This window comes from Mytilus galloprovincialis, chromosome 2 (assembly GCF_965363235.1).
Source record: "Mytilus galloprovincialis chromosome 2, xbMytGall1.hap1.1, whole genome shotgun sequence".
Lineage (NCBI taxonomy): Eukaryota > Metazoa > Mollusca > Bivalvia > Mytilida > Mytilidae > Mytilus > Mytilus galloprovincialis.
In genome coordinates, this window is record NC_134839.1 from 25,193,557 (window position 1) to 25,218,302 (window position 24,746).

At 34.4% G+C, this 24,746-nt stretch overlaps 2 protein-coding genes across 2 annotated transcripts in view; both read right to left on the reverse strand.

Annotated features, from left to right (window-relative positions):
• The window catches only part of LOC143063222 (uncharacterized), a 228,269-nt gene that overhangs the window by 33,676 nt on the left and 169,847 nt on the right, over positions 1–24,746 (reverse strand). The window lies entirely within an intron of this gene.
• Positions 142–24,746, reverse strand: part of LOC143063220 (amine oxidase [flavin-containing] A-like) — a 63,343-nt gene continuing 38,738 nt past the window's right edge. The window contains exons 11-13 of the mRNA XM_076235223.1: positions 19,209–19,306; positions 17,399–17,510; positions 142–3,312 (exon numbers count right to left, since the gene is read on the reverse strand). Of these exons, the coding sequence (XP_076091338.1) occupies positions 3,142–3,312; positions 17,399–17,510; positions 19,209–19,306 (381 nt within the window). The 3' untranslated portion in view covers positions 142–3,141. The remainder of the gene's footprint in view (positions 3,313–17,398; positions 17,511–19,208; positions 19,307–24,746) is intronic.

Sequence of the window (24,746 nt, forward strand, 5' to 3'; positions counted from 1 at the left end):
ATACTATTCAACAAATTGAAAGAGTTGGTCCTACCTTATTTCATAAGAAAGAATGGTCAATGTACATACAAATATTGTGGCTTGCTTTAGGGAGGGATAAAATTTACCTTGTAAAAAAATCACCCTGATTCAAACAAAAAATTCTCTGGAACTGACATCTTTATTGACAACATATTTGTTACAATTGGAGAAATTGGTTTTCAACAAACAATTGGCATTCCCATGATTACAAACTGTGCTCCTTTTCATGACGACTTGTTTCTTTATTCATATGTAACTGACTTCATACAGGAGCTTCTTTGATCTTCTTTGGAAAAATGAAAATAAGCAATCATTTATGATTATCCCTTCACACAGCTTTCAGCTATAAAAATAATGTTCTATCACTAAATTATTCCAAGTTATGAGACTTTGTTGAATGGAACTATCCAAACGAACTTGAAGGAATACAAGTTCTGTTGAACCACAATCACGTCCAACATTTGACAAAGTGAACTACCGTACAACACTAATCACTGGCTTTGTACTCAAAAATGCAACACGACAGGTGCCACATGTTGTTTATAGAACAAGATCTCCTTGCCCTTTTAGAACACCTGAAATCCCCCAAGGTGTTAAGTGTGATTCATGTTGCTCAGTCTTCAGTTTTCAATGTTGTGTTTTGTATACTGTTGTTTGTCTGTTGGTCTTTTTTCGTTTTTTTAGCCATGGCGTTGTTAGTTTATTTTCGACTTATGAGTTAAAATATTCCTTTGGTATCTTGCACCTCTCTTCTGTGTTATTTGATGTAAGATGGAGAGATGCTTATACGAATACCACATATTATTACTTTGAAATGAAGGCTTAAATTTTAAAATTTAATAGTTATTATTGACATGTAAAAAAAATTGTGAAGAATTAACAAATATATATATATAATGTTAAACTAAAAAATTCACAGTAAAATTTCATACAAAAACCATTAAAATTTAAAAAGCATTAAAACAAAGTAATGAATAACAAATTACTTAGAAAATTATGTAAGATTACAAAACTTTGCATAACCATTTACCAACACGCAGATGAAATGCTATTAGTTGACAACTGGTTACTAATCTATTCAATTATTGCATCTCAACAATATACATGTATATGCAGTAAGCTGAATTCTGTATTATACAGAATTGGAGAAATATATTTCCAAATCAATGTTTACGAGTTTCAGTTGTCAACTTAATATCATTAACAAAAAGACTCCTTCTTAAGAAGTCTACTAATTTACATGTAAATAAATTAAAAAAACACACTTTTAACAATTAAAAAATATCCATACAAAATTCTTGATTAATAGAAAGCACTTTCAACAACTAAAACAATAGAAAAAACAAAGGATATAGAGTATCCATCCATGTCACAAAATCAGTACATGCCAAACAAAAAAACAACATACAACCAGATGCTCCGCAGGTCACAGCTTTATACGACTGCAGAGGTCGAACCCTGAACAGTTGAGGCAAGTATGTACACAACATTTAAGCTTGATACAGCTCTGAATTTGGATTGTGATTAAATAGTTGACACAACATAGGTTTCTGACACAGAATGAATGTGGTCTAAGAACTTAAACTCAAAAACTTAAAAATTTTAAATTGTACATTTACCTATTATGGTCCAATATCTAAAATCTAAATACATGGTTAGATACAGCATATCATAGAGCCCCAAGAATTCAATTTTTGATGAAGTCAAATAATGTTCAATTTTAGACCCTTTAGAACTCAATGTAGACCAATTTGATAACCAGGCCCAAATATTAAAAATCTAAAAACATGGTTAGATTCAGTAATTGAAGAACCCCATATATTCAATTTTTGTTGAAATCAAACAAAAAAACAAATTGTTGACCCTTTGGACCTAAATGTAGACCAATTTGAAAATGGAACAATACTGTGCAATTGAATATTTCTTGCTATTGTGCAAAACTGTGCAATTGAAAATTTCTTGCTATTGCGCAATACTGTGCAATTAGATACTTTTTGCTATTGTGCAATACTGTGCAATTGAAGATTTTTTGCTATTGCAAAATACTGTGCAATTGAAGATTTCTTGCTATTGCGCAATACTGTGCAATTGAAAATTTCTTGCTATTGCAAAATACTGTGCAACTGAAGATTTCTTGCTATTGCGCAATACTGTGCAATTGAAGATTTCTTGCTATTGCTGAATACTGTGCAATAGAAGATTTCTTGCTATTGCACAATACTAAGCAATTGAAAATTACTTGCTATTGCACAATACTGTGCAATTGAAGATTTCTTGCTATTGTTGAATACTGTGCAATTGAAAATTTTTTGCTATTGCACAATACTTAATATAATAATTTTGACCCCGATTTGGACCAACTTGAAAACTGGGCCCATAATCAAAAATCTAAGTACATGTTTAGATTCAGCATATCAAAGAATCCCAAGAATTCAATTTTTGTTAAAATCAAGCTAAGTTTAATTTTGGACCCTTTGGACCTTAATGTTGACCAATTTGAAAACAGGACCAAAAATTAAGAATCTGAATACACGGTTAGATTTGGCATATCAAAGAACCCCAATAATTCGTTTTTGATGAAATCAAACAAAGTTTAATTTTTGACCCTTTTGGCCCCTAATTCCTAAACTGTTTGGACCAAAACTCCCAAAATCAATCCCAACCTTCCTTTTATTGTCATAAACCTTATTTTAAAATTTCATAGATATCTGTTTACTTATACATTGTACTAAAGTTATTGTGCGAAAACCAAGAAAAATGCTTATTTGGGCCCTTTTTGTCCCCTAATTCCTAAACTGTTGGAACTAAAACTCCCAAAATCAATCCCAACTTTCCTTTTATGGTCATAAACCTTGTGTTTAAATTTCATAGATTTCTATTTACTTATACTAAAGTTACAGTGCGAAAACCAAATGTCTTGGGACAACGACGTTAACGTCATACCAATATACAACCAAAAAATTTTCAATTTTTGCAGTCGTATAAAAAGCAAAAGGACAGCACTTTTATTGCTGCTTGTCATCATAAAGTTACAAGCCTACCAGTATTTTAAAACATTTATGAGTTTTAACTGATTTTTTAGATTGTCATTGCATTAAAAATTGCATTAAAAATAGAAGTTTATATCAATTTCCACAAGAGAACTGCACCAACACTAAACACTCCAACAGTTACAGAAAAGAGTAATCTTTTAACTGAAGGTAACCAATTCTCTATCCAGTCTCTCTCTACAACCATTGGTGGCTCTTCATCTATAACTGGGATGGCTTTTCCTTCTTTTCTCTGTATCACCTGTCATATACAAACAAGTATTTTAATATATCTTTGATAATGTGTTCATCAATATAAAAGGAAGAATTGGTATGATTGCCAATGAAACAAATCTCCACAAGAGACCAAATGACACAGAAATTAATATTTATAAGCCACCGTACAGCCTTCAACAATGAGGCATACCCATACCGCATATTCAGCTATAAAAGGCCCCGAAATGACAAATTTAAAACTAATCAAACGGGAAAACTTATGGCCTTATTTCTGTACAAAAGATATGAATGAAAAACAAATACATGTATAAAGCAATTTATATGGTATTAAACTTGTTGTTCAGTGTTGATTGTTCAGTGGTTCATAAGTGTTTCTTCTTTTTTCATATATAGTTTAGACACCTGATCTTCCTGTTTGAATTGTTTTACCCCAGTCAATTTTAGGCCCTACATGGCCTGCTGTTTGGTGTGAGACATGGCACAGTGTTAAAGGCAGTAATTTAACCTATAATTGTTTACTTTTTACACATTGTGGTGAAGAATAGTCTAATTGACACGCATACCACATCTTATTTCTATTATATATACATACACAACCACGTTTATGTAAAGCAGTAGCTAAAGGTTTGACTAAACTGGGGTATAACAAAATATGGTCAACCCTGCACTTTATAAAAGCCTTGTCACATCTATTTGAGCTGTGAGTAGGTGACCAGGGTTCTTGGTGATAAAACTTTACTCAATACTAGGAGTACAAACTTGGTGGTTGAAACACCAAAATCCAGTCCATTGATTGGTTGATTTCCCTGAATTTTTATGACAACAAAAAATGTTATTTGTGTACAGAGGATGCAAACATGATATGTCAGCATATCACTGTATATGAGGATGAATGGGGTACCCTACATGACAATAACACTAATTTATCTATGTACAGAGGATGCTAGCGTGTCATACCAGCATATCACTGTATAGGAAGATAGAATGGGGTACCGTACATGACAATAACACTAAAGATGGAATGGGGTACCCTACATGATGATAACACTTATTTATTTATGTACAGAAGATGCAAGCATGTCATACCAGTATATCTCTGTATAGGAGGATGGAATGGGGTACCCTACATGACAATAGCACTAATTTATCTATGTACAGAAGATGCAAGCTTGTCATACCAGCATATCACTGTATAGGAGGATGGAATGGGGTACCCTACATGATGATAACACTAATTTATTTATGTACAGAAGATGCAAGTGTGTCATACCAGCATATCATTGTATAGGAAGATGGAATGGGGTACCCTACATGACGATAACACTTATTTTTTAATGTGCAGAGGATGCAAGGGTGTCATACCAGCATATCACTGTATAGGAGGATGAATGGGGTACTCTACATGATGATAACACTAATTTATTTATGTACAGAAGATGCAAGCTTGTCATACCAGCATCAATGTAAAGGAAGATGGAATCAGGTACCCTACATGATGATAACACTAATTTACTTATGTACAGAGGATGCTAGCATGTCATACCAGCATCACTGTATAGGAAGATGGAATGGGGTACCCTACATGACGATAACACTAATTAATTTATGTACAGAGGATGCTAGTGTGTCATACCAGCATATCACTGTATAGGAGGATGAATGGGGTACCGTACATGACAATAACACTAATTTTTTAATGTGCAGAAGATGCAAGCGTGTCATACCAGCATATCACTGTATAGGAGGATGAATGGGGTACCCTACATGATGATAACACTAATTTATTTATGTACAGAGGATGCAAGCATGTCATACCAGCATTATCCATATCACTGTATAGGAGGATGAATGGGGTACCCTACATGATGATAACACTAATTTATTTATGTACAGAAGATGCAAGCTTGTCATACCAGCATCAATGTAAAGGAAGATGGAATCAGGTACCCTACATGATGATAACACTAATTTACTTATGTACAGAGGATGCTAGCATGTCATACCAGCATCACTGTATAGGAAGATGGAATGGGGTACCCTACATGACAACAGCACTAATTTATCTATGTACAGAAGATGCAAGCGTGTCATACCAGCATATCACTGTATAGGAGAATGGAATGGGGTACCCTACATAACGATAACACTATAATTTATTAATGTGCAGAGGATGCAAGCATGTCATACCAGCATTATCCATATCACTGTATAGGAGGATGAATGGGGTACCCTACATGATGATAACACTAATTTATTTATGTACAGAAGATGCAAGCTTGTCATACCAGCATCAATGTAAAGGAAGATGGAATCAGGTACCCTACATGATGATAACACTAATTTACTTATGTACAGAGGATGCTAGCATGTCATACCAGCATCACTGTATAGGAAGATGGAATGGGGTACCCTACATGACGATAACACTAATTAATTTATGTACAAAGGATGCTAGTGTGTCATACCAGCATATCACTGTATAGGAGGATGGAATGGGGTACCCTACATGACAACAGCACTAATTTATCTATGTACAGAGGATGCAAGCTTGTCATACCAGCATATCACTGTATAGGAAGATGGAATGGGGTACCGTACATGACAATAACACTAATTTATCTATGTACAGAGGATGCAAGCATGTCATACCAGCATATCACTGTATAGGAGGATGGAATGGGGTACCCTACATGATGATAACACTAATTTATCTATGTACAGAAGATGCTAGCATGTCATACCAGCATATCACTGTATAGGAAGATGGAATGGGGTACCCTACATGACAATAACACTAATTTATTAATGTGCAGAAGATGCAAGCATGTCATACCAGCATATCACTGTATAGGAGGATGAATGGGGTACCGTACATGACAATAACACTAATTTATTTATGTACAGAAGATGCAAGCTTGTCATACCAGCATATCACTGTATAGGAGGATGAATGGGGTACCCTACATAACGATAACATTAATTTATCTATGTACAGAGGATGCTAGCGTGTCATACCAGCATATCACTGTATAGGAGGATGGAATGGGGTACCCTACATGATGATAACACTAATTTATCTATGTACAGAAGATGCTAGCGTGTCATACCAGCATATCACTGTATAGGAAGATGGAATGGGGTACCTTACATGACGATAAAACTAATTTATTTATGTACCGAAGATGCAAGCATGTCATACCAGCATATCACTGTATAGGAAGTTGGGATGGGGTACCCTACATGACGATAACACTAATTTATTTATGTACAGAAGATGCAAGCTTGTCATACCAGCATATCACTGTATAAGAGGATGGAATGGGGTACCCTACATGATGATAAAACTAATTTATTAATGTGCAGAGGATGCAAGGGTGTCATACAAATATATTACTCGAAATGATAGAAATGGGATAGCCTGGGATCCTGGCTCACTGCTAAACTGTAGAGCCAGGGGAAAAACAACCTCATCATTTCTTCAACTGGATGTTAGAACGATACACCGTGGGATTATGTCATTTTTTGACATATAGCAGGAAATATTCACTCTGTCTAAACCACACCGGCAAAATTCATTCGGACTCGATGGTGTCTAACATCCGGCACAATGATGGAACATCAATAGACAGAAGAAAGATAGGTTTCTCTTATTTTATTATTTTTTTATGATATCAAAGAACATATATACATATACAATTATTTTCTATTGTGATATGCAATATTTTCTACAACCATTCTATATTAACGGAGAAATAAGTAAAAATGCATGTCAAAATGACGAATTGAGTGAACCTTGCCTCGAAATTGTTTAATTTCTCGTTAAATTTTTCACATTGTACGGAGAAAAAAAAAATACGGGAAGATAGATACTGACACGAAGATTGCAAATTTAGTTATTATGAGCATCTCAATACTTGTATTTCTGTGTATGGAACGAAAGAAAAGGGTCATGTCAAATTAAAATAAACCGGTTTCGTCAATGTTGTTTACTACACAATCACCCGCTTTCGTCTATACATATCACCCGTTTTTTTTTTTTTTTTTAAACAAACAAATTAATAACTAGAGGCTCTAAAGAGCCTGTGTTGCTCACCTTGGTCTATGTGAATATTAAACAAAGGAAGCAGATGGATTCATGACAAATTGTGTTTTGGTGATGGTGATGTGTTTGTACGTCTTACTTTACTGAACATTCTTGCTGCTTACAGTTATCTCTATCTATAATGAACTTGGCCCAGTAGTTTCAGTGGAAAATGTTAGTAAAAATTTACAAATTTTATAAAATTGTTAAAAATTGACTATAAAGGACAAAAACTCCTTAGGGGGTCAATTGACCATTTCAGTTATGTTGACTTATGTGTAAATCTTACTTTGCTGTACATTATTGCTGTTTAAAGTTTATCTCTATCTATAATAATATTCAAGATAATAACCCAAAACAGTAAAATTTCCTTAAAATTACCAATTTAGGGGCAGCAACCCAACAATGAGTTGTCCGATTCATCTGAAAATTTCAGGGCAGATAGATTTTGACCTGATAAATAATTTTACTCATGTCAGATTTGCTCTAAATGCTTTGGTTTTTGAGTTATAAGCCAAAAACTGAATTTTACCCCTATGTTCTATTTTTAGCCATGGTGGCCATCTTGGTTAGATGGCCGGGTCACCGGACACATTTTTTTATACTAGATACCCCAAAGATGATTGTGGCCAAGTTTGGATTAATTTGGCCCAGTAGTTTCAGAGGAGAAGATTTTTGTAAAAGATTACTAAGATTTACGAAAAATGGTTAACAAGAGTGCACACACTGAAATGTCTAGCCTTCTTTACTAATCATTGATTGAATGTTGATAGTCCTAAGTATAAAGCTTGATTACAAATGTCACATAAACTTAACATTAACCAAGATAGCTAAACAAAGACCAATAAACCATGAAAAATAGGTCAAGGTCAGATGAACCATGCCAGGCAGACATGTACAGCTAACAAAGCTTCTATACAACAAATATAGTTGACCTATTACTTATAGTTTAAGAAAAATAGACCAAAACACAAAAACTTAACACTGTGCAATGAACCGTGCAATTGAGGTCATGGTCAAATAAAACCTGCGGGACTGACATATAGACCATAATATATTTCCATACACCAAATATATTTGACCTTTGGCATATAATATTAGGTAAAAAGACCAAAACTTTAAAACTTAACTTTGACCACTGAACCATGAAAATGAGGTCAAGGTCAGATGACATCTGCCTGCTAGACATGTACACCTTACAACCATTCCATACAACAAATATAGTAGATCTATTGCATAAAGTATGAGAAAAACAGACCAAAACACAAAAACTTAACTATAACCACTGAACCATGAAAATGAGGTCAAGGTCAGATGACACCTGCCAGTTGGACATGTACACCTTCCAGTCCTTCCATACACCAAATATACTAGCCCTATTACTTATAGTATCTGAGATATGGACTTGACCACCAAAACTTAACCTTGTTCACTGATCCATGAAATGAGGTCGAGGTCAAGTGAAAACTGTCTGACAGGCATGAGGACCTTGCAAGGTACGCACAAACCAAATATAGTTATCCTATTACTTATAATAAGAGAGAATTCAACATTACAAAAATTTTGAACTTTTTTTTCAAGTGGTCACTGAACCATGAAAATGAGGTCAAGGACATTGGACATGTGACTGACGGAAACTTCGTAACATGAGGCATCTATATACAAAGAAAGAAGCATCCAGGTCTTTCACCTTCTAAAATATAAACCTTTTAAGAAGTTAGCTAACACCGTCGCCGTAGGCGCCGCCGCCGGATCACTATCCCTATGTCGAGTTTTCTGCAACAAAAGTTGCAGGCTCGACAAAAATTGACTATAAAGGGCATAACTCCTAAAGGGGTCAACTGACCATTTTGGTCATGTTGACTTATTTGTAAATCTTACTTTGCTGAACATTATTGCTGTTTACAGTTTATCTCTATCTATAATAATATTCAAGATAATAACCAAAAACAGCAAAAATTCCCTAAAATTACCAATTCAGGGGCAGCAACCCAACAAAGGGTTGTCGGATAGGGTTGTCGGATTCATCTGAAACTTTGAGGGCAGATAGATCTTGACCTGATAAACAATTTTACCACATGTCAGATTTGCTCTAAATGCTTTGCTTTTTGAGTTATAAGCGAAAAACTGCATTTTACCCCTATGTTCTATTTTTAGCCATGGTGGCCATCTTGGTTGGTTGGCCTGGTCACCGGACACATTTTTCAAACTAGATACCCCAATGATGATTGTGGCCAAGTTTGGTTAAATTTGGCCCAGTAGTTTCAGAGCAGAAGATTTTTGTAAAAGTTAGCAATAAACAGCTGCGCCATGACCGCATGATACGCCCGTCGTCTTGTGAGTGAAGTTATATGCAATAATCAGAAATAGTTTCTGAGATAGGGCGCACCATGTGAAAACCTCTATTCTTTTTTTTACAAAAAACTCAATAACTCTAAAATAAAAGTTTGAATCATCACCAAAAAGTATAGAGATCTTAGGCAGCAACCATTTGATTTTCTGGGGGGGGGGGGGGGCTATGGTTTTTTTTGGAAAAAAAGTTTGTTTCCAGTTTTTGGAGAAAAAAATAATTTGTTTTTGATTCTGAGAAAAAAAAATTGTTTGTTTCACCCTCAGCTGCCACTATATGTAATGCTAAAATTGAAAGAAAAAAATTGTTTTCGACTTGTTGCGAAAAAAATAGATTGTTTTTCGCCGCAGGCGAAAAAAATTATTTGTCCAGAAAAAACCAGGTGCTCCGCAGGGCGCAGCTTTATACGACCGCAGAGGTCGAACCCTGAACAGTTGGGGCAAGTATGGACAAAACATTCAAGCGTGATACAGCTCTGAATTTGGATTGTGATCAAATTTTTGACATTACATGGTTTTTTTTTACACAAAACAAATGTCAAGATTTTACAAATCAATTAAAGATTTCTTCTTCAAACTTTTTAAATCTAAAATTAAATAGTTGACACAGCATAGGTTTCTGACACAGAATGAATGTGGTCTAATGAACTTAAAAGTTTTTTTTTGCCTTTGAGCAATTCACTATGCTGTTGAATATTAATCCTCTCAAAAAAATGTTTGAAGAAATTTTCTTTTTATTTATGAAATCTGAAATGAGAAAAATTTAAACCCCGCCCCCTTTTTTTCACATCCCTGTTTCCCTTTTTCCAAAACTGATATCAATTCAAATTTCTAATGGAGTTTGCAAAAATAACTACTCTTTTAAATACATCATAAAATATTAAAATGTAAAATAAAGTGCTTGTTATCACTGAATGGTAAAGATTAGTTGGTAGTAAAAGTGAATATACATTGTTTATTGTATAAAACAATAAAAAAAAACTTCATCAGCAACATTTTTTATTGGCAAATTTCCAATGAAGTTATTTACATAAAGTTATTGGCAAATAAAAATAGAAAATGACATCATAGTCATGTCTGGCAAATGTCCAACATACATTATCTAAAAACATTTTAGATAAGATAAGGAAAAAAAGCTTCATCAGCAACATTTTATACTGGCAAATTTCCAATGAAGTTATTTACATAAAGTTATTGGCAAATAAAAATAGAAAATGACATCATAGTCATGTCTGGCAAATTTCCAACATATATTATCAACTACTATTCTATACAAAGAAAGATAACTCCAATTGAAAATTAATTAGATATTTCTTGCTATTGTGCAATACTGTGCAATTGAAAATTTCTTGCTATTGCACAATACTTGATATGGAATCCTGATTTGGATCAACTTGAAAACTTGGCCCATAATCAAAAATCAAAGTACATATTTAGATAAAGCATATCAAATAAGCCCAAGAATTTAATTTTTGTTAAAATCAAACTTAGTTTAATTTTGGACCCTTTGGACCTTAATGTAGACCAATTTGAAAACTGGACCAAAAATTAAGAATCTACATACACAGTTAGATTTGGAATATCAAAGAACCCATTTATTCAATTTTTGATGAAATCAAACAAAGTTTAATTTTGGACCCCCATTTGGACCAACTTGAAAACTAGGCCAATAATTAAAAATCTAAGTACATTTTTAAATTCAGCATATCAAAGAACCCCAAGGATTCAATTTTTGTTAAAATCAAACTAAGTTCAATTTTGGAGCCTTTGGACCTTAATGTAGACCAATTTGAAAACGGGACCAAAAATTAAGAATCTACATACATAGTTAGATTCGGCATATCAAAGAACCCCAATTATTTAATTTTAGATGAAATCACACAAAGTTCAATTTTGGACCCTTTGGGCCCCTTATTCCTAAACTGTTAGGACCAAAACTCCCAAAATCAAACCCAACCTTGCTTTTGTGGTCATAAACCTTGTGTTAAAATTTCATTGATTTCTATTCACTTATACTAAAGTTATTGTGCGAAAACCAAAAATAATGCTTATTTGGGCCACTTTTTGGCCCCTAATTCATAAACTATTGTGACCTCAACTCCAAAAATCAATCCCAACCTTCCTTTTGTGGTCATAAACCTTGTGTTAAAATTTCATTGATTTCTATTTACTTGTACTAAAGTTATTGTGCGAAAACCAAGAATAATGCTTATTTGGGCCCTTTTTTGGCCCTTTATTCCTAAACTGTTGGAACCAAAACTCCCAAAATCAATCCCAACCTTTCTTTTGTGGTCATAAACCTTGTGTCAAAATTTCATAGATTTCTATACACTTAAACTTAAGTTATAGTGCGAAAACCAAGAAAATGCTTATTTGGGCCCTTTTTGGCCCCTAATTCCTAAAATGTTGGGACCAAAACTCCCAAAATCAATACCAACCTTCCTTTTGTGGTCATAAACCTTGTGTTAAAATTTCATAGATTTTCATTCACCTTTACTAAAGTTAGAGTGCGAAAACTAAAAGTATTCGGACGCCGGACGACGACGACGACGACGACGACGACGCCGCCGCCGCCGCCGACGACGACGACGACGACGCCAACGTGATAGCAATATACGACGAAAATTTTTTCAAATTTTGCGGTCGTATAAAAACCATAGCCCCCCCCAGAAAATCAAATGGTTGCTGCCTTAAGATTAATATTAATAAGGAGTGAGTAAAATTTAAACAATAATCATAAATAGGTTTTGAGATACATTGCAATAAGTGACCCTCCCTTTTGTTTTACCAAAAAAAAATCAATCACTCTAAACCAAAATTTTGAACATCACCAAAAAGTAAACAGAAGTTTAAAAGATTTATATAACTAAGAAGTATGTAAAGTTTGATGCAGTTAAAATACTTTGTTTTTGAGATATAGCTCGACATGTTAAAAAAACCCACATTCCTGTTTCACTTACATTTCCTGTAACTCAAAAAGATTTAATTTGATTTTCACTAAAAGGTTTACAGATCGTTTGACCATTATAAGAAATAACTATGTTAAATTTTAAGAAAATAAGATAAGCTGTCCTCAAGTTACGGTGCGACATGTTTATGCTGGACAGACGGATAGACGGATAGATAGAAAGACGGACAGACCGAATGACTGATAGATCGAGGAACAGACGGATGAAAGGACGGACGAATGGACAGGTGGGCGGACAGACGGACAGATGGATGTCTACAATAATACATCCTGTCAAAATTGTGATGGGCGTGTAAAAACGCAAAGAAATGGAAAAAAAACCTCGTAATTAAAGGTCAATAAGTTTCATTAGGATGTCGGCCAAGTCGACTTATTTGTATATTTTATCTCCCTATCATTTTTGCTATATAACTTTTATATATATTTGAAAAAAATGTATAGAAATCGATAAAAAGAACTTGAAATTCGTCACTTATCTCATAAAGTGTATACCGAATTAAAATATTGTAAGAAATAAGAAAACAGGGACATCCGCGAAATCGGATTATGTGAGTTGGATTATGTTTATTATAAACAAGGAAGAAATCATTAGATCTGTGTACCATACTTGTATATGTTCCAGTCAAACCTTCTAACTTTTGACATATGCAGCTTTATACAAATAGTTCAAGACGCTATGAATTCTAATCACTATGTCTCACTTGTTTAAAAATATCAAGGAGAATGTTTATAATAAACATAATCCAACTCACATAATCCAATTTCCAGGGTGTCCCTCTTTTCTCATTTCTTACAATATTTTAATTCGGTATACACTTTAAAAGATAAGTGGCGAATCTGGAAGATGTATAGGTTGCACGCCCCCGACCCCACCTTTGGTTGCCAAAACTATATTGATTCATGTATTTAATGATTTTGTAAAGCAAAAAATAATCAAAATATTGTTCAACTCGGCGGTATGTAAAAGCTGTTCGAATAACGTCCACTTTGAAATAAACTGAATCCGTCTGTCCGTATATATTGTCAAAATATATTGACCAACGTCAGTGCACGATCATCATAACACAATGGCGACAGTACAGACCTGTTTTTTTTTTTTAATTAATGTTAACAAAATAATTATTATTGAATTTTGTCGATGACCTGAGACTATTATACTAATTTGTACATAGCAGTATACATGTAGTTACAATTAGTGATAGATAAATTTTATTTTAATGCATGGTAGTTGTAATCCTACATTCATTTTCTATGTCGATTATGCATGCATATACATTTGTCTTAATATCAATGTTTATCCTTAAGAAGATTCATTTTTAACGATGATAGAAAAGATTACATACATAGAATGATTAGATTACTTATAAAGGTGCCCATCCTTTTGTGCAAGAAAATCACATATCAATTGTGTGTTTCGATTTTTAAGACCGTAAACTTTAATTTCAAGTTTAAACATGTTCAACATATTTTCCCATAACTCATATAGAAAACGCATATTTAGAGAGCTTGAACCTCAAACTCCTGTTAAAAAAATTCGGAATGCAAAGTAAAATTAAAATATTTGTGTTCTATAAGAGTAGGAATTCAAGTGTTTGCTTATTATTTATTTGAATCTGAGACTCATATAAATAATCAGCCGTTGTCCGGTGAAAGAAGTTGTTTTCCAACGACCCACAAAACTCCTTTTCAACGCTGAAGTTAAGGGAGCTACCATTTGATTTTTATGGGGGGGCTAGGATGAAAAATTTTGTCCTGCATTTTTTTTTAGTTGTAATCTCTATCCTACCTTTTTATTTTTCACTCTATTCGGTCCTGCCTTTTTTTTTATTAGTTTATCCTGACTTTTTTTACCTAAATAGTCATCCTGCCTTTTTTTTTTGCAAAGTGTCTCATCCTGCCTTTTTTTTTACTCAAAACTCCTGTCCTGCCTATTTTTTTCAAATTTCATCCTAGCCCCCCCATAAAAATCAAATGGTAGCTCCCTAAATAATCAATTATAATGTAATGTGATTATGATTTTTTTATTTGACCAAACCGGGTTATGCATTGGGAAATCTATGACGAAACCAGGTGGTAAACATTGATGAAACCGGCCAGTTCCATTTTGTCATGACCCAGTTCTTTCGTTCCATACACAGAGATACAAGTATTGAGATGCTCACAATGACTAGTTTTGCAATCTCCGTGTCAGTATCTATCTTCCCGTACGTACCTTTCTTTTCGTACAATGTGAACAATTTAACGAGAAATTAAACAATTTCGAGGCAAGGTTCATTCAATTCGTCATTTTGACATGCATTTTTACTTATTTCTCCGTTAATATAGAACAGTTGTAGAAAATATTGCATATCACAATAGAAAATAATTGTATATGTATATATATACTTTGATATTATGAAAAAAATTAGAAAATAAGGAGAAATCTATCTTCTTCTGTCTATTGATGTTCCGTCATTGTGCCCGATGTTAGATACCATCGAGTCCGAACAAATTTTGCCGGTGTGGTTTACTCTGATTTCCAACAACCCGTATGAGATTCAAACAATGTTAAATGTCTTGTCTGATTATGCAAATAAACATCGCTACATAATTAGTAGCCAGAAGTCATGTACTCTACAATATGGAAGTAAAACTGAACATTTATTTACACTGAATGGTCAACCGCTTCAAAGTTCTGTTAAAGCGACTCATCTTGGTATAGATCATGATGTCAATTCTAAATATGGTGTGAAAGATTGTGTACCTAATAGAATTCAGACAGCTAGGAAAACAGTGTATGCCCTCATGGGAGCTGGGCTCCATGGTTTGAATGGACTTAACCCTAAAGTCTCTATGCACCTGGTGAAAATTTATGTGCTACCCAGACTTTTGTATGGATTAGACTCCATAATACTTTCTGTCTCCGATATGAAATTACTCTCCGTATATTACACCAAGCTTTTAAAGCAGATTCAGCATTTGCCAGAGCGCACTTCCACTAGTGCTGTCTACTTACTTCTCGGTCAAATTCCAGTTGAGGCTGAATTGCATAAGCGTATGCTGAATTTTTTCGGTAATATCATCAGAAACCATGGTTCTGTCGAGCGTGATGTTGCTATAAGACAACTGGCTGTAATGCCAAGGGATTCAAATAGTTGGTTTGTCAAAATTATTGACTTAACAGAACAGTATGGCTTACCATCACCACATGATCTTATTAATGTGCCTCCGGGGAAAATCGAGTGGAAAAATATTGTAAGAAAATCTATCTCTTCGTATTGGATTGATCTTCTAAAATCTGATGTAAAATCAAAGTCATCTCTAAAGTTTTTAAATGTCAATAATATCACTCAAGGAAAAACCCACAATGTCTGGAATAGCTGTGGAACAGAGCCGTTTACTTCAACTATGGCCAGCATAAAAGCAAAAATCATGTGTGGAACTTATACCTTACAGCATGACAGAGCTAAGTTCGACAGATCTGGTGGAACTAATTCAGCATGTAAATTATGTGGCAAAGGAAGTGAGGACATTAAACATTTCCTTCTATATTGTGAAAAATTGAGAGACATACAGGAACATTTCCTAAATATTATACTAGTAAAGATATATGACTGTGTTGATATGGAAGTGTATAATGAAATATTATCATCAGAAGACTTACAACTAAAAGTTATAATTGACTGTTCATCCTTTGAATTCCTAGACGAATCCAACATCTCTAATATTGAATGTGTATCTAGAGGTTATTGTTATAGACTACATCAAAGAAGAGCTTCGCTACTTCAAATAACCTAGTTATCATCATTATTCAATTGACAATAATCTTGAAACTGTGATCAATTCCATGTGAAGAACTGTTTTGAACTGTGCAAGTAGAAGTATGAATAAGCCAGGAGTGGAGTCATGTACATATTTACCTTAAAGTTTATATATTAAATTTCCCATGATTTAAAGTAAATTTAAATTCCCATTAAAATATATATTAACTTCCCATTAAAATATATATTAACTTCCCATTAAAGTATATATTAACTTCCCATTTATGGTTACTATTTGTATATACCTGGTTAACATAAAATTCATGATGAAACCCTTTATAAATCATGTAGTTAAGGTGTGATTGAGCCCCTGTATATAGCAACTCCCAAGTTACACCGTATGGTGGTGCGCCTGACAGAGGCGGAACTTACAGATTAGGTAACAGGTAACACAGTAATATTTGTAATGTATTTTTAAAATGAGAATTAATTTAGTTTTTACACTCATATGAAAAGTAAATTTTGAATAATTTAGCAAATCTAATTAACACATTATTGATAAAAATCCTGAATCACCAGTTAATTAATAATGCTGTATATCAACGAAGTATTGTATTGGATCAGGATGACACAGACAGGCTAGGAAATGGGATACCCTTCATGATCATTATTAAATTATGATTTTCATGATAATACTACAATTGACACTAATGATAGCTCAAAAATAGGATGAGACTAGTCATGATTGACAATAAAATAGTGTATGCTCACTTTTGTTTACACTTGGTAAAAGGGGAAATTTGATGCCTGACTATTACTTCAAATCCTACATTCAAAGGGTTATTTAAAATTGTTAAACTGGGATTGTTAGACAAAAATAAATGAAACAAAATCCTAAATTAATCAGACAAGGGGCCCACAGTCTAACACAATATGACAAGTTACAAAATAGTATTTTTTCAAAGTGACAGACCTCTTTAGCTGCTCTGTATCCTGCCTGAATTGCACCATCCATATATCCTGCCCATTTTGTTGCTGTTTCAGATCCAGCAAAATGAATTCTTCCGTGTGGTTCTCGCAAACATCTGCAAAAGTTAGTTAAATGTTTTTGATGGGGTTCATGTCACTCAGGATTTGGTTTTCTATGTTGTTTAATGTACTTTTGTTTGTCTTTTTCATTTTAAGCCATGGCATTGTCATGTCATTTTTAACTCAAATGTTTGAATGTCCCTATGGTATCTTTTGCCTCTCTTTTTTAGAATTATATTACTGGGTGCTTTTCAAAGTTTAAAACCAAAAAGCAACTCAGAGTCAATTATATTTCAATAAACAGTTGCATCAGGAGTGCATGTTATGCCTGTCTACAAATCAGTGAGTTTTTTTTTAATCCTGACTTTTTTTTTAACCTAAATTGTCACCCTATCTTTATTTTTGTTTGCAAAGTATCTCATCCTGCCTTTTTTTTGTTACTCAAAACTCATGTCCAGCCTATTTTATTTCAAACTTCATCCTAACCCTCCATAACTACACAAAAAAGAGTGTAAAAAAATTCAAGAAGAACTGTGCAGATTGAGTTTATTAGAGTTAAGCAGTCAACAGGTTCTGCCCTAGCATGTATAGTCGCCGTCAGCTGAAATTCGTAGTGGTTATCAGTAAAAATAATCTAAACTATCAATCGCGTTCACTCGAGATATAGTTTTTCACATTCCATTCATAAATCGCAAAAAGAAAAACCACTATATATACTGACCTACCTTTTAAGTGATCACACTGTAATAATCCTGACCTTCACATTTTCCAGAATATTTTCCATTGTAATTCCGCCATCTTCGTTTCTATGAGGATCATTTGTTTACATATGACATTCGTCACTGTACGCAGTTTCCTGAAATGTTCCATTCATTGATGTGATAAGGTTTCCCGCGCTTTATGCAAATTTTATGAAATTGAACTCCACGATACTTCCGGTAAAAACAATGGCTGATTCCACAATTCAAAATCGTCTATGAAAAAGTGAAGGTCAGGATTATTACAGTGCGATCACTTAAAAGGTAGGTCAGTAGTGGTTTTTCTTTATGCGATTTATGAATGGAATGTGAAAAACTATATCTCGAGTGTACGCGATTGATAGTTTAGATTATTTTTACCAATAACCGCTATGTATTTCAGCTGACAGCGACTATAGGTTCAACATTGATAGCAAAAAGATAATATGTGATAAAAAAACGTTGAATGTTAAAATAATATTAACCTTCAAAGTCTTATATTATAGGACTACTTTACAATAGACCAATTTTGAGTTAATAATTATGTCCTTCACGGGAAAAGTTCATCAAGTATGCGCTACTTTATGACGTCATTTACAAGATAGAGGGGATCACCTGTATCTGTGCACTATTAAAGCTCATCAAGGGTCTTCGTGATTGTCATTATGCAGGATAAACTAGAAATAATGTTTGATGACCAGATCAGTACTGATTTTTGAACTTATCTAAGACATTGTTGAAATAACACCTTTGGATATTTTCACAAATAACTGGCAATAGTTTGTGTTATTGTACTATTTTAGCATCATACATCATTGTGGTTTTTTTCAACACTTATCATTTTATCAAAAACAGGACTTCCATGGATAAACAGTCGTACCAAGTTTTAAGATTGATTTCTCTTATTGAAAAAAAATTATACACCTGGTTATGAGGGTAATAGCAAGTTTATTGTCCCTAAGATACCAAATTTTGCTCGAGGCGAAGTCTCATAAATTTATACAATAGCCTAGTTACCTGCCCATAGTTGTCAGTACACCAGGCGGCATATTAGAAGAATAACATCCACCAGAAAATTCCTCAGCCATCCAATTTTTCTCCAAATAACCTATTGGCTGAAAAATAAATGTTCATTTTAATGTTTATCACACATTATACTTCTAAAGTTACGAAAAATTGTTATTCACAAATATTCTGTCAAGGTTTTATGCAGACTTTGGCAAAAGCAATAAAATCAAATATCCATAAATTATAAAGAGCCTGTGTCGCTCACCTTGGTCTATGTGCATATTAAAAGAAGGACACAGATGGATTCATGACAAAATTGTGTTTTGGTGTTGGTGATGTGTTTGGAGATCTTACCTACTGAACAATCTTGCTGCTTACAATTATTTCTATCTATATTGAACTTGGCCCAGAAGTGGCAGTGAAAAATATTTATATATACAAAAATTTACAAAATTTATGAAAATTGTTAAAAAATTGACTATAAAGGGCAATTACTCCTTAAGGGATCAACTGACGATTTTGGTCAAGTTGACTTATTTGTAGATCTAACTTTGCTGTAATTTATTGCTGTTTACAGTTTATCTCTATCTACAATAATATTCAAGATAATAACCAAAAGCTGCAAAATTTTCTTAAAATTACAAATTCAGGGGCAGCAACCCAACAACAGGTTGTCTAATTCAATTCAGGGTAGATAGATGTTGACCTGATGAACAATTTTACCTCATGTCAGATTTGCTCTAAATGCTTTGGTTTCAGATATATAAGCCAAAATCTACATTTTACCCCTATGTTCTATTTTTAGCCATAACAGCCATCTTGGTTGGTTGGCTAGGTCACCGGACATATCTTTTAAACTAGATACCCCAATGATGATTTTGGCCCAGTAGTTTCAGAGGAGAAGATTTTTTAAAAAGTAAACGATGATGGACGAAGATGACGGACACAAAGTGATGAGAAAAGCTCACTCGGCCCTTCCGGCCAGGTGAGCTAAAAATGAGGAGATACTGTACGATTCCCAATAAGACAACTATCCAATAGAAATCAAATGGTGTAAATGTAATATTACTATATGTCAGTAATGAGCAAAAACCAAAAGTTCTCAACATGAAAAAAATGTAAAACAATAAAACATGTAAAACAAGGTGTACTTTTAATACCAAACAATAAAAAATTAATGAAAGACAACGACCAATGACAACTACTGAATTAAAGGGGTCACTTGGGACAGGACAACTACTGAATAAAAAGGGCCACTTGGGACAAGACAACTACTGAATTAAAAGGGTCACTTAGGACAGGACAACTACTAATGTAAAGGGGTCACTTGGGACAGGACACTACTAAAATAAAGGGATCAATTGGGGACAGGACAACTACTGACTAAAGGAGGTCACTTGTGACAGGACAACTACTGAATAAGAAATGTCTCTTCAGACAGGACAACTACTGAATCAAAGGGGTCACTTGGGACAGGACAACTTCTGAATCAAAGGGGTCACTTGGTACAAGAAAACTACTGAATTAAAAGGGTCACATGGGACAGGACAACTACTAAATTAAAAGGGTCATTTTGGACAAAACAACTACTTAATTAAAAGGATCACTTGGGACAGGACAACTACTAAAGTAAAGGAATCAATTGGGGACAGGACAACTACTGAATTAAGGAGGTCACATGGGACAGGACAACTACTGAATAAAAGAGGTCTTTTCGGACAGGACAACTACTGAATCAAAGGGGTCACATGGGACAGGACAACTTCTGAATCAAAGGGGTCACTTGCAAACAGGACAACTACTGTATAAAAGAGGTCACTTGGAAGAGGACAACTACTGAATCAAAGAGGTAACATGGGACAGGACAACTAGTGAATTAAAGGGGTCATTTGGGGACAGGACAACTACTGAATTAAAGAAGTCACTTGGGACAGGACAACATTCAACTACTGAATCAAAGGGGCATTGTGACAGGACAACTACTGAATCAAAGGGGCATTGTGACAGGACAACTACTGAATTAAAAGGGTCACTTGGGACAGGACAACTACTGAATACAAGAGGGCACTTGGGACAGGACAGCTACTTAATTACAGGAGTCAGTTGGGACAAAACAACTATTGAAATTACTTCGTTCATTTGGCACATGACAACAACTGAATTAAAGAAGTCACATGGAGACAGGACAATAACTGAAATAAAAGAATAAATTGGGACAGCACAACTACTGAATAACAAGGATCACTTGGGACACGACAACTACTGAAATTAGAGGGGTCACTTGGGGACAGGGCAACTACTGAAAGTACAAATGTCATTTTGGAACTAGTGAATTAAAATGATCACTTTGGACAGGACAATTACTGAATCAAAGGGGTCAATTGAGACAGGACAACTACTGAAATTACAGGAGTCATTTGGGACATGACAACTATTGAGATTACAAGGGTCACTTGGGACAGGACAACTACTGAATTACAGGGGTCACTTGGAACAGGACAATTATTGAATTACAGTGGTCACTTGGAACAGGACAATTACTGGATCAAAGAGGTCACTTGGGACAGTTCAATAACTGAAATAAAGTGGTCACTTGGGACAGGAGAATTACTGGATCAAAGAGGTCACTTGGGACAGGACAACTACTGAATAAATCAGATCACTTGGGACAGGACAACTACTCAATTACAGGAGTAATTTGGGACAGGACCATTATTGAAATTACGAGGTTCATTTCGGACATGACAACAACTGAATTAAAGGGGTCACTTTAGAAAGGACAATTATTGAAATAAAAGAATCAATTGGGACAGGACAACTACTGAATTACAGGGATCACTTGGGGACAGGGCAACTACTGAAACTACAAAGGTCATTTTAGACATTCCAACTAGTGAATTAAAATTGTCACTTTGAACAGGACAATTACTGAAATAAAGGGGTCAATTGAGACAGGACAACTACTGAAATTACAGGAGTCATTTGGGACATGACAACTACTGAGATTACAAGGGTCACTTGGGACAGGACAACTACTGAATTACAGGGGTCACTTGGAACAGGATAATTACTAAGATTACAGTGGTCACTTAGGTTCGGACAATTACTGAATCAAAGAGGTCACTTGGGACAGGACAACTAATGAATAAAAGGGGTCACTAAGAACAGGACAAATACTTTATTACTGGGGTCACTTAGGACAGGACAACTATTGAAATTACGAGATTCATTTGGGACATGACAACAACTGAATTAAAGGGGTCACTTTCGACAGGAAAATTATTGAAATAAAAGAATCAATTAGGACAGGACAACTATTGAAATCCCCGGAGTTCTTTGGGACAGGACAACTACTGAAATTACAGGGGTCACTTGGGACAGGGCACCTGCTGAAACTACAGAGATTATTTGGGACAGGTCAACTAGTGAATTAAAATGGTCACTTTGGACAAGACAATAGCTGAATTAAAGAGGTCAATTGAGACAGGACAACTACTGAAATTACAGGAGTCATTTGGGACAGGACAACTACTGAAATTTCAGGGGTCATTTGGGACAAGACAACTACTTAAATTACAAGGGTCATTTTGGACAGGACAACTACTGAATTACAGGGGTCTCTTGGGACATGACAACTGCTGAATTAAAGGGATGACTTTGGACAGAACAACTATTGAAATAAAAGAATCAATTGGAATAGGACAACTATTGAAATCCCAGGAGTTATTTGGAACAGAACAACAACTGAATTGCAGGGGTCACTAAGGACAGGACAACTACTGAAATTCAGGGCTCATTTGGGACAAGACAACTACTATAATTACAAGGGTCATTTGGGACAGGACAACTACTGAATTATAGGGGTCATTTGGGACAGGACAACTACTGAATAAAGGGGTCACTTGGGACAGAACAACTACTGAAATTCCAGGGCTCATTTGGGACAAGACAACTACTGAAATTATAGGGGTCACGTGGGGACAAGATAACTTCTGAATGACAGGGGTCATTTGGACATGACAACTACATCACTTGGAATAGTTACAAGCAGAATGTGGCAGGGTTAAACATGTATAAAGCATTTAAACTTAACCATTGTTAACAAGGTGCTAGGAGGACATTTTTCTGATGGACTTTACCTCAATTTTAACCATTCATAATTGTTGCTTTATTTCTTTTGAATGGCTTCAATTATTGCTCAAATCAATTGAAAATTTGAGCATCTAACTTTGGTAAAGACCTAAAACATAAAACAAATGTCTTTACCACTGATAAACTAGAGGCTCTTAAGAGCCTGTGTAGCTCACCTTGGTCTATGTGCATACATGTGCATGTCATGTTAACTGCTAGCAGTCTGTTGTTATTTATGTATTATTGTCATTTTGTTTATTTTCTTTGGTTACATCTTCTGACATCAGACTCGGATTTCTCTTGAACTGAATTTTAATGTGCGTATTGTTATGCGTTTACTTTATTACATTGGTTAGAGGTATAGGGGGAGGGTTGAGATCTCACAAACATGTTTAACCCCGCCGCATTTTTGTGCCTGTCCCAAGTCAGGAGCCTCTGGCCTTTGTTAGTCTTGTATTATTTTAATTTTAGTTTCTTGTGTACAATTTGGAAATTAGTATGGCGTTCATTATCTCTGGACTAGTATATATTTGTTTAGGGGCCAGCTGAAGGACGCCTCCGGGTGCGGGAATTTCTCGCTACATTGAAGACCTGTTGGTGACCCTCTGCTGTTGTTTTTTATTTGGTCGGGTTGTTGTCTCTTTGACACATTCCCCATTTCCATTCTCAATTTATGTATTAAACAAAGGACACAGAAATTGTGTTTTGATGATGGTGATGTGTTTGTAGATCTTACTTTACTGAACATTCTTGCTACTTGCAATTTTCTCTATCTAAATTAACTTGGCCCTTTAGTTACACAGAGGAAAATATTTTGTAAAAATTTACAACATTAATGAAAATTGTTAAAAATTGACTATAAAGGGAAATAACTCCTTAAGGGGTCAACTGACCATTTTGGTCAAGTTGACTTATTTGTAGATCTAACTTTGCTGTAATTTATTGCTGTTTACAGTTTATCTCTATCTACAATAATATTCAAGATAATAACCAAAAGCTGCAAAATTTTCTTAAAATTACATATTCAGGGGCAGCAACCCAACAACAGGTTGTCTAATTCATAATTTTTATCAAGTTAGCCAAATTTGATGTAGGAATACAGATATTTAATTTATATTTACATTTAAAAGAACCAAATTATAAGAATATAACTTATAAATATTAATATTTTGACAAGTGTAGATTATTTTTGGTTGTTTTTAAATGTTTTAATTTGAATTGGCATGTTAAGGGGAGGTTACTCTAAAACAGTGCATTTTCTGAAGGATTCTACATAGAATTTTCCTTATTTGTATTTTAGCTGGAAAAAACTTACGATGACCCTATCTTTTCTTTTGATGTTCTCAAAGCATTGTCTGAAAGCTATCTTTTCCTAATTTAATTTACAATTCTATATTTTGCTTAGTTTCTAATCAC